This window comes from Chelonoidis abingdonii, chromosome 7 (genome assembly GCF_003597395.2).
Source record: "Chelonoidis abingdonii isolate Lonesome George chromosome 7, CheloAbing_2.0, whole genome shotgun sequence".
In the NCBI taxonomy this organism is placed as follows: domain Eukaryota; kingdom Metazoa; phylum Chordata; order Testudines; family Testudinidae; genus Chelonoidis; species Chelonoidis abingdonii.
The window spans coordinates 3,984,609-3,996,609 of NC_133775.1; the positions used below are offsets into that span (position 1 = coordinate 3,984,609).

General features: G+C 38.3%; 1 protein-coding gene across 2 annotated transcripts in view; it reads right to left on the bottom strand.

Annotated features, from left to right (window-relative positions):
* TESK2 (testis associated actin remodelling kinase 2) overlaps window positions 1-12,001 on the bottom strand; it is a 111,825-nt gene that overhangs the window by 71,036 nt on the left and 28,788 nt on the right. For both annotated transcript variants that reach the window (XM_032804535.2, XM_032804534.2), the window contains exon 3: window positions 7,578-7,699. In XM_032804535.2, the coding sequence (XP_032660426.1) occupies window positions 7,578-7,699 (122 nt within the window). The remainder of the gene's footprint in view (window positions 1-7,577; window positions 7,700-12,001) is intronic.

A 12,001-nucleotide genomic window follows, 5' to 3' on the forward strand; every position in this document is an offset into this window, starting at 1 on the left:
TATTCATATTTATATTTATATATGTTATACCAGTATGTGCAAACCATTTCTAAAAAGAATTATTTTGATAATCCAGGTTATAGGGGAAAAACAAACCCGTTAAATCATTTTCTGACTCCCATCTGTTAATTACAAATCATGGTTCAGCATAAACATATTGAGAGTGCTAAAAAAACAATGCCAGCAGTCAGCCTATTGTAACATACTCAAATCACAAGTTATTCCACTGACAGGAAGGCTTGATGGGGACCAACTGCAGCAAAAGGAAATAGATTGGCACTATATTTCAAGGATGCTGAATTTGTACGTGCCAGCAGATGAAAGGAATTCTCCTTCAAGACAGCTCAAACTACACACACACAGACTTTATTTTAGTTTTTATTACATTTGCAGACAGTGAGGTTTAATCAATGAGTCAATCTGCCTGCATGTTCGCTGCCAAACACAGCAATATTTTAAAGTGCTCCCATGAGGGCATTTAAGACATGAGCTAAGACTTCTTGTGTCTAGAACATTTTTATATATAAAAGGTCCCTAAGGTACTTATTAAATAAAGAAGCATTTTTCATGCAAACAATAGTGATATTAAAGACAGAAATTCAATCACATACTGAAAGTGCACTAATCTAAAAAACAGCACAGGAGAGGAAGGACTTGGGTTAACAGACTGCTCCACTAGTGAGCACTGAAGAACACAAAGCAGGACAAAAGAGCATTGATCTCCCAAGGATCAGAGTCCTGTAGATTGCCTTGGGTTGGAACTCCTGGATATGATGCATGTCAATATCAGCAACCAAGATTTGTCTCTTACATTTCTCTTTAAGGCTTACATTGTTCAACAGATGGCTTCAAGTTAAGTTATGGCCCAGAAAATGATTATGCTAAAATGGCACCTTCTTACTCAACAGATCTATTCCCAGTGTGCGTTCAGAGTCATGCCTGCTGACTTAATGACAGAACTAAGTTTATACTGCTTTTTATTTCTGTTAGCTCCACCATGCCAATATAGCTATAAGAAAAGGTACCAAAATATATTCAAAAATATCCCTTAGAGAAATGGACAAAGTGGCTCCATCTTTGTTTTATTTCTGTGTGTGCACGCAGAGATAATCCATAGGATAGCACTGGCAATTTTTCATTTTCCTAAAGGGTACATTTGTGTTGGAGACCCCAAGATTCTATTTTTATAGATTCTCAAGTTGAACATGTACATGAGGTCACCAGGGGTGGCAGCAAGGCAGTTTGGGATGCATTCTCTCTTAACAGGTGGAGACCCAGATTTAACTTTCCACTTCAGCTGACCCAGCTGTGGTAACTCACTGGCTGAGAGCAGAGTTTGGGCAGCAAAATCTTTTAATATTGGTGATGATATGAAAGATACAAAGAACACAGCTAGACTACTTATTCCATGCCCAGAGCCAGGGGCAACAAATGATTCTAAAACCTTGGCTATGGATAGAGATTAATACATATTCACTAAGCCCTGGGAAACAGAAACTAGAGCATCCTGACATTCTTGTGCCTAAATACTATTTCGTAATAAGAAAGAGGCAAATCTACAGGCACAGCAAAGGATGATGATGATGATGGGCTTCACCTTAGCTGCACGCCAACTAGACACTTGGCAATAAAAAAAAAAAAAAAAAAATACTCCCCATAAAACCATGAGCTGAAGAACTCCAAGTGCTGACATGCACTTGGGTCTACAAAGCTGTAAGTGGCTGTGGGTTAGGAGAAAAACTAGCCAGGAATTTCCAGCAATAAGGATGGGGCAATACAGCCAGCAGACAAACAAAAGCAGAATTTCAAACAAATGAAATTAATTAATATTAGTGATGACAGTAATTTTATCAGTATAAAAAACAAGTAACTTTATATTAGACTATTTAAGCTAAGTGTGGGTTAACAGGAATGCTTGTGAAAAGAAGCCACCTAATTTAGTGTCAAAGGGCAGAACAATAAACATCAATGAGATAAAGAGGTTTCTGGCTACTAACTACACCAGGAAGACAGGTTAATGGGGAGAGGAAAGAGAGAATTTTGCAAACCACTTCCTAGGAGAAAGATCCTCCCAACCACACAAAAACTCCCACACAGCATGGCTCTCGAAAGGTTTCAGTCTGCAGAACACAAGGAAGAGGGCCAACTGGTGATGTAGAGATCATAGTTTGAAAACCACGGCCATAAAATAACTGCTTTTTACAGCACATCAGAAATTATAAGAGATAGGGTGACTTATATTTACCTATTATGTAAGGCCAAAGTTCACCTCAGAGTCAAGTGAAGAAGATGCATTAGTTAAACATTGACCACAGAACAATTACGTTTGATATCATGAGAGAGAACACCTTCCCTAGCAATAACAAAGGAAGAGAATTTTAGGGGGCATATTTAAAAAAAAAAATGATGAAAAAAAGAGAGTATTAAACACTAGCTGAAGCACAGAATTCATAGATTCATAGACTGTAGGACTGGAAGAGATCTCGAGAGGTCATTGAGTCCAGTCCCCTGCCCTCATGGCAGGACCAAATACTGTCTAGACCATCCCTGATAGACATTTATCTAACCTACTCTTAAATATCTCCAGAGATAGAGATTCCACAACCCCCTAGGCAATTTATTCCAGTGTTTTTTAACCACCCTGACACGTTAGGAAATTTTCTTGTCCAACGCTAAATCTCTTTTGCCTCAGTTTAGCCGCATTGCTTCTTGTTCTATCATTAGAGGCTAAGGTGGTAAAAGTTTTTTCTCCCTCCTCCTGATACGACACAACGCTTCGCTCTTAGATACCTGAAAACTGCTATCATGTCCCCTCTCATGTCTTCTTGTTCCAAACGTTAAATAAACCCACGTTTTTCAGCTTTCTTCATAGTCAGATTCTCAAGACCTATTTAATCATCTTGTTACTTTCTCTGGACCTCTCCAATTCTCCACATCTTTTTGAATGCGGTGCCCAGAACTGCGAACAACAACACTCCATGCTGAGGCCTAACCAGCGCAGAGTAGTAGACGGAAGGAGAAAACAAGAATGACTGCTCTCACGTCTTGTCTTACAACATACTGTTAATGCATTCCCAGAATCACGGTGCTTTTTTTTGCACAGTATCGACACTCTTGACTCATATTTATGCTTGTGGCATCCACTATGACCCCTTAGAATCTCTTTTCCTGCCATACTCCTTCCTTAGGACCAGTCTCTTCACATTCTTATTGTTGAATCTGATTGTTCTTCTAAGTGGAGCACTTTGCATTTGTCTTATTTGAACTTCATCCGGTTTATCCTCAGACCATTTTCTCCATTTGTCCAGAATCATTTTTGAATATTGACCCTGTCCTCGCAAGCGTTGCAATTCCCCCCTTTGGTATCGTCCGCAAACTTAATAAGCGTACTTTCTAGCCAACAATCTAAGCGTTGATGAAGATATGAACAGAGCCGGTCCCAAAAACAGACACCCTGAGGAACGCCCACTTTTATTAGCTTTTCACAAGCAGGAATTGGGAGCCATTAATAACTACTCTCTCTGGTTGGTTATCAGCAGCCAGTTACGCACGCACCCCTTATAGTAGCCCCATTAAATTGTCATTTGCCTAATATGTTAATCGATACAGTCTCGGCATTGTATCCTTATCAATGCCTTACTAAAGTTAAGGTATACACAGTCCACGCTTCTCCCTATCCACCAAGACTCGTTATCCTCCCCCATCCAAAGAAAGCTATCAGATCCTGGTTGTTTGACGACGATTTGTTCTCTTTACAAAACCATGCTGGCTATTCCCTTACACCTTACCTACCTTCCAAGTGTTGTCGCGGATGATTTCTTTAACCAGTTTGCTCCTTATCTTCCCATGGCACAACGAAATTAACTAACGGGTCTGTAGTTTCCTGGCTTTTTTTATATTCTCCTTTTTATTAAATGTGGCCTATTATTTGCCCCTTATTTCCGTCTCTGGAAATCTTCCCCGTTCCCATGACTTCCAAAGATAATAGCTAGAGGCCAGATACCTCCTCTATTACCTCCTGAGTATTCTAGGATGCATTTCATAAGGCCCCGGTGACTTGCAAGGCATCTAACTTTTGTAAAGTGATTTTTAACTTGCTCTTTTTTTTTTATTTTTCTTCTAAACCTAACCCCCTTCCATAAGCATTCACTATGTTAGACATTCCTTCAGACTTCTCAGTGAAGACCGAAACAAAGAAGTCATTAGCATCTCTGCCATTTCCAAGTTTCCTGTCCTGTTTTCCCTCTCACTGAGCAGTGGGCTACCACCCTGTCCTTCGGTCTTTTTCCCTCTGCTTCTAATGTATTGAATAAAAAGTCTTCTTGTCTCCCCTTTATTCCATAGCTAGTTTTGAGCTCATTTTTGTGCCTTTGCCTCAATCTTGCCCCTGCATTCCTGTGTTTCGTTTGCCTATATTCATCCGTTGTAATCTGACCTAGGTTTCCCCATTTTTTATGAACTCCTTTTTCATTTTGTAGGTCATGCAAGATCTCGTGGTTAAGCCAAGGTGGTCTTTTGCCACATTTTCTATCTTTCCTACCCATTGGAATAGCTTGCTTTTGGGCTCTTAATAGTGTCCCTTTGAAAAACTGCCAATAGTCTTTAAATCCCTGGAACTGAAAACTTACATATTCAAAGGACTTAAAATTTACTAGGAAAGAATGGTTCTCTTTAAATCCAAATATAAGAATCCCAAAAAGTCATCCCAGAAAACTCTTCAGCGTAACCACACTATTATAGAACGTTCTCCTAATGACAGGATCTACATCTGATAGTGCTTCAGGCTACTGTTAATGGAGACTTGCATGTGTGTTTTTTCCCCTCACCACTATATATTACAAAAGCAAATGCATGTCAGATAGGAATACATACATGGAAAAAAAAGTTTTACTAAACAGGATTAACAGTCTGTTGGCTCATTTCTTATAACAATGAATTAGAGGCACAGATGGTGTATAGACCTCTGTACAAAAATATATAGATGAAAAGGAGTAAAGTAAAATACACGTTAAACAGAGTAGCACTTCATGTTACTAGTTGGGGGGACAACTTTTTAAAAGGTGGAAATCCTGCCACAATCATCCTAAGGAGACTGGAAAATACACTGTGCCAGGTAGGGCTCAATTCTGAAATAAAACTGAAGAGGACAAACACAAAGTATCAATTACCTAAAATAGAAAGAAAAAACAATCGGCGTGGAGTAAGTGCGAGAGATATGAAGAACTGGCAAAATGAAATACAAATTTTACATTGGTATTTACTGTAGACAATGAAGAAATTCCTATTTCAAGGGCCCTTTCCAATAGGGAAGATAAAATAGGTAATTTTAATAGACAATGATTTTTTTTCCTAAAGAGAAAGCCTCAAATCAAGCAATTTGAAAAACGTAAGTGAATTCTACTCTGAAAAAGTGAACACACACAAAGAAACAGGTGAGCTGAATAAGAAGGGGTCATTTTTACATAATCAGACTTGTATGTCCTTCCCTGAAGTGAGTGGGAGGGAATAAAGATCTATTACTGTCAGTCCTGCAGAACCACTGGGAGAGCAAACTGGATTATCTTCTGGTTCACGTATAATTAACAGAATTATTGTTCCATTTCACAGCCATCTGTGCAACACCACTGTCTTCAAATTATTCATAAATTCATAGAATTTAAGGCCAGAAGGCAACATCGGATCATCTAGTCAGACCTCCTATGTCACAGGCCATTTCATCCAGTTACCCCTGTATTAGACCCAATAACTTGTGCTCTCACTGACACCTGTGCAACCCCACCAAAAACAAAAGGGCTACTTAGATGTAACTGAACACAGCATTTGGCCAACAGATTCTCTATTACTGGTGATGACAAAGCACAGGACAGAAAAGAAACAGGCTGACTTTCAGAGCAAGTTTGTAGGACTGGCAATTAGAACATTCATCTTTTTTGAAAACCTGACACGGAAAGCACTGAGATATACTGATTGTAAAACAAAGTCACTTCCAAATTGTATTCCAGTGCAACTATCAGCTGCACAAGAAGACCACGCGTCACACATCTGAGTAATCAGAACGAAATGAACTGAGGAATATTCTTTTTAAAAGTTATTGTTCCTGAAGAACTGAAAGCTGCCCACATGATGCCCCTAAAAAATATAAATAAAAAAACGAAAACACCACCGGAAATGCTGGGAATTAGACCAGTGAGCCCTACCTTGGTAAACAGAAAATGGACTGAGAGTTTGAATAAGGGTAGATTAGTACAACACTTGGATAAGTATGATCTGATAAAATTAAACCACCATGGTTACTGTAAGAAAAAATTGTGCCTCTTCAAACTGTTATTTGGAAAAAAATAATAAAATAGATTGAACTGGTGGGGTACTTCATGGGGATTTTCAAACACTTCTGGTAAGTGTTCCTCATAAGTGACTATTAAGGGAAACAAACGAGGTAAAGAGGTAAAGAATATTGCCTTGCATTAATAATTGGTTAAGAGTTGTTCCAAAGAACAGAAAAGTTAACAGTGAGTATACTCCCGGGGTTGATTCTGGGACCTGAGTTATTTAAGAATATGGAGGAGGAAGAGGAAACTGTCATTTCAGTTTAATAAGTATTACAGATTTAAACATTCTGGGGGTTATTTTGCAGAGTAACAGTTCAATGAATTAACCTTGTGTACACGTAAGGTAAAGCACATTGGCAAAATGAGTCTACACTTCTTACAAACACTGACGGGCTCTGAGATTGCTGGACTCCCCAAGGAAAAACTTCAGTCATCATCATAGCTCAGTCAGGAGGTCTGCCAGGATGTTAAGATGCTTATCATCTGTACAGTGTACCCGTGTTACTTGGGTATACAGTACAGATGATAATTACCATAACATTAGATTCTAACAATGTTATGGCCTCAGCTGAAGCAGTGCCTGTTGCTTGTCACCTAACTCTCCGGAAAGTGTGGCTGAGACTGAAAAGGAACAAAGGGTGACAACAATACTAGTTGTAGAAGTATTTAGAAATGACATGACAACCTATTGCAATATGTGGGTGGTTTACCCTTGAAAAGAGAAGTATTAATCGGAGCAGACTAATTTAACTCTAGTTTCTAGTCTTCATCCTTCTTATCCTGTCTCACAATACAAAAACAAGGGAACACTCAGAATTAGAGGGCAGCAAATTTAGCACAAAGCAGAAGGAATATAACTTTGCACTAGGCATAGTTAACCTGTGAAATTCACCCCCATAGGTAGTTATCAGTTAACATACTGAAGCTTGATTATTATGTGACCCTTTCACAATAGTTTTAACTATGCATGTTAAGACAGTAAGTAGAAATCAAATATCAGTTGATTGATTGTAGGGACAAATACGTTATGAAGACTTTCATGTTCATCTGAGGAAACAGTTACTGCTTATTACTGGATACAAAATGCCAAACTAAGTAATATGCTCTAGTATGAAAAAACACTTTTAAAATTAGAGGCTCTCTATGTTGTGGATCCATAAAGTTCCACAAAACCCTTTAAAAAAATGGTTCTTAGGAACCCTCCCTCGGCCTCTTCCTACCCAATAGAAAAAAAAACAAAAACAGTACCTTAAGATGTTTGGATGAGAGAGCCTGTTCATGAGCTGGATCTCTTTCAGCATATTTGCTCGGTTACTGCTCAGTATGTTCATCTTCAAAGCCATCACCTGGTCTGAAGTTTTGTGTCTCACCTACAGAATAAAAGCAAAATGAGCAGATGACATTTTAATGAGCCATTAACAGAGTAGCATATGACAAGCAGCAGGACATATGCCCTTCCTGTCTGAAACAAGTTAACAACAACTATGCCATCTCTAGCCTCTAACATGACTTTCCATTACCAGAGGGCTTGAGTACCTCCCAAGTATTCAAAAACCACTATTTCTACCTCTTCTGTCACTACTTGTAGGAGAAAAAGCTTGGTAAAAAGCTTCACTGTTCCTGTGGAAGGCTGCTGTCATGAGAAATCATTGTGGCTGATACAGAGGTGATCTGGAAGGTAGCTAGAGCCAACCCTACAGAGGTCTTTGGATATCAGGACAGACAGAGAGGAACTCTTCATCTATATTGCAAAGCAGTTCCATTTTGTTACACGAGTTCTCGCCACACATACACCCTGCATGAGATTTTGGCTCCATTCACACTTCTAATTACTAGACTTTTTTTAAAAGGTTAAGCTTTTATTATTTTTGCGCAAGAAAACACACAAAAAAAACCTTAGCCAAACTGAGAAATAGGAGTAGAAAAGCATGATCAGCCATATATTCCTGCCTGACCCCCTAAAAAGGCTATTACCAAGCAATAAACAAATTCTCCTTTACATTATAAAATTCCACAACCATTCCTCTTAGGCTGCTAATGGCACATCGTCAAGGTAAAAATCTTGAGTTGTAACAAGTGTTTACCTATGTCACTACACAACAGATATTAAGAGAAAACATTAACAATCCAATTTGTCATCATTTATGCTTTCTACTTTTCACCTCTCCCTCAGGTTGGGCAACAAATATCAGTTTCACTTTCAGATACTTAATGTTGCAGCAAATGTTTAGTTTTCAACAACTGCAGGGGAATGTTTTCCTAAGTATTGTTTGCATTGGAATTAAAAATCAATTGTGAAAGTATTTCTGTTGGTCTTAGGATTTATTATAACTGGGTTTTATGAAATTAATTTTGAGGTAAATTTAAGCTGACATAGCCCCTTCAGATACATTCTGCTCAATTCCACTACCTCTTTTGGAGGACCGTTCAGTTTATCCACCACTTATATAAAATAAGATTTTAGGAAGTTATATTATTATATGTATTAATTCACTTTCCACAATTTAAACCTGAAGTTCTGCTGTGCCTAATAACCAAACAGCTCAGGGATGGTGTCCCCAGCCTGTGCTTGCCAGAAGCTGGGAATGAGTGACAGGGGATGGATCACTTGATGATTACCCGTTCTGTTCATTCCCTCCAGGGCACCTGGCATTGGCCACTGTCAGAAGACAGGATACTGGGCTAGATGGACCCTTGGTCTGACACAGCATGGCCGTTCTTATGTTCACCAATTTTAGGTTTTATAATAAACCTTAGCTAGTTTAAATACTTTTATAAGGTCATCTACTCTCAAGACCAATAACCCCAGTTTTGTTACTTTCCTTACAGTTGGCCCCTCCGTACCCTTAATTTTAATGCCCTAAAGAGTACTTTCTTGTTTAGCTATAATTTTTCTTTGACTAATGTGAACAAAACTGGACGCTGTACTCAAAAAGTAGTCTTTATGAATAGTTAGCACAAAACCCTGAGTCTTCAATAACACCGTCCACTCATCATAATACACCCTATTTAGTATTTTTTACTCTCACTACACACTTGAAAAGAAACTCTTTCCTCTACAGCATTAACTAGTTTAGTACCATTTAAACTACAACCTGGTTTGGACAGGATTTCTATCCAAGTGCATAACTTTAGACTTAGGCACATTAAATTTCATAATCCATCCACCTCAAAGTCTGATCATCACATCTATCGAATATACCCTGTAAAACAGCTACATCCCTCTGAGTCTTTGTCTTCCCTTTTGGAATCCTCTAAGTTTAGTGATTTCGTTTGTTGAAGCGGGGGATGTTTTGTTTTTTTAAAAGGAAAATACTAATTAAAATACAGAGCCCTGCAGAATCCTTTCCTACAACCTTGCACAAAAGAATATACACTTGTATTGTCGACTCTCTGCTTTCTATCCACTAAATAATTCCTTACCTCTTTAAATATGGGTTAGGCAATTGCTTACTAAGAGTTTATAAAATAATCCATTATGTGGAACTGTAAAAGTTTTCTGAAAAAAAAACGAACATTAAATCTATTGCTTCCACTCTACCTAAGCCAGTGGTGGGCAACCTGAGGCTCACGGGTCACACGCTGCCCATCAGGGTAATCTGCTGGCAGGCCACGAAGCAGTTTGTTTACAATGACCATCCGCAGCTTCCAGTGGCCATGGTTCGCCCACCACTGCTCTAGTACCGCAACAGGCAAGTTATTAGGAACTAAACCAAAAGCCAAGTCCAACAACTTGAAGGTTACTTCATATAACTGGTTCTGCAAAGCAGTCAGTTTACAATTACTGTGATACATGCTACACCTAAGGTCAAATAAGTTTTACCCAATATTTCTTTGGGTAACCAAATTAAATTTTACAACTAATGAAAAAGCAAAACAATTTCTATTACTTTGTAAATCCATTCATTATATGGTTTAAAAAAACCTTCATTTTTCTGTTAGTGTTATGTTTGTCTCCACAGTGCACTGTAAATTTAGAACCACAGCCCACAATACAGTAGGTATGGGTTTGGGGTGTTTTTTTTATTATTATTTATTTATTTTTACACAATCCATTTATTGATACAGAACTGTGCATATTTTCCCTTCATTAGCTTGTTCTTGGTCAAATGAAGAAAACCGAAAAGGTACTACAGTCTTGTTTTGAGAGAAAGCACACAGTTCAATCAGAGGGCTATTGTTTCAGACTTTGGCATTAGATATAAGCAGGCACAGCTGGGGGATCGGGGGGGTGTTATTCAGCTGCATTAGGTATAAAATTTTCTACATAAAACTGCCCTGAAAGGCCTATGAGCAAACTCAGATTCAGACTTAGAAGTGGCAATTGGGAGGGGTGTGGGAGTAGAAAAGAAATCCAGGGAGTTAGTTTAATTTTTCATTATGCTATAGAAGTCATGACAAAGCCAGGATAAGAAAAGTAACAAAGTGTGCTGAGAAAGCATAGGGCTGAGAGTCAATTTCCAAATTCTAACATCAGCTCTGTCGCTAACTCATCGAGTGGCTCTGGGCAAGTCACTTCACCTCTATACTTCAGTCTCCCCATCTATAAAATGAGGATGATTAAACTTACCTACCTGCCTGGGGTGTTGAGAACTTTAAATCTGTGGAGCACTCTGAAGATGACCATGTACTACTCACTAGAAGGCACTCTATGAGGTGCAACAGGACTCTGTTGCTTTTTACAGATCCAGACTAATACGGCTACCCTTCTGATACTTCACACCATGTACTACTCAGTATCATCTCACCACCCAAGTTAAAGCATCTGCTAAATAGTCCCTTGATTGCGCTGGCTTTATAATGTATAACCAAAATGTTTATAATATTATTACAGTATTTACATAAGTGACAGAAATTTTCTAAGATTAAGAAAAGTTAAAACAGCTCATTTTGTGCACCAGTACTTTGATAAGAGAACACACAAACTACCCCTTCCCTAATAGGTAGCAGCACAAGATTTGGCCTCAAATGCACATCATCTCCTCTCTCCATTGCATTAAAAACTTGTTAGTCATGAGGTATCCCAAAAATAGTTTATTTGTTGATCTTTTCAGAATCTGCATGGTGAATTTAAAGAGGAAACATTTCTATCAAAAAAAGTTTTGCTTTGAAAGCATTTTCCCTGCATTCCTTTTTAATCATTGAAAACATTTGTGTCTTTTTAAAGAAGCTTCTCCTTCCTCTTTGAGCTTGCAGTGAAGTCATGATCCTGGGTTTAGGATACCAGTCTGCTGCTACAGAAGTGACTTATATCACAAATATAGATTTAGGATTTCACCAGAGCCTTAGATAAGAGAAGATTGGGTACCAGGGAATGGCAATTTCATTACAAAAATCATGTAATTGATAGTAGAATTGATGCATCTAAATTTGCATCTTCCTGAAGGCCTTTCTATAGTGCCACAATGACATTTTAATTTTTAAAAAAGTTACAAATAAATAATTTCCTAATACATTTTATGTTAAGTATTTTTATGATACAGCCTCCAAGAAGTAAGTTTTCTTGGCAGAGCACCACAATTTAGCCACACAACTCCCAATGTTATAAACATCTGGAGTTACAGTACATCTCATGCAACATCTTGGGACAGTATCTTCCTGTACACTGTATTGCACACTGGGAATGGAGGGGAAAAAGTGTATTAACACCACACTGACATGGTCAGTCTATA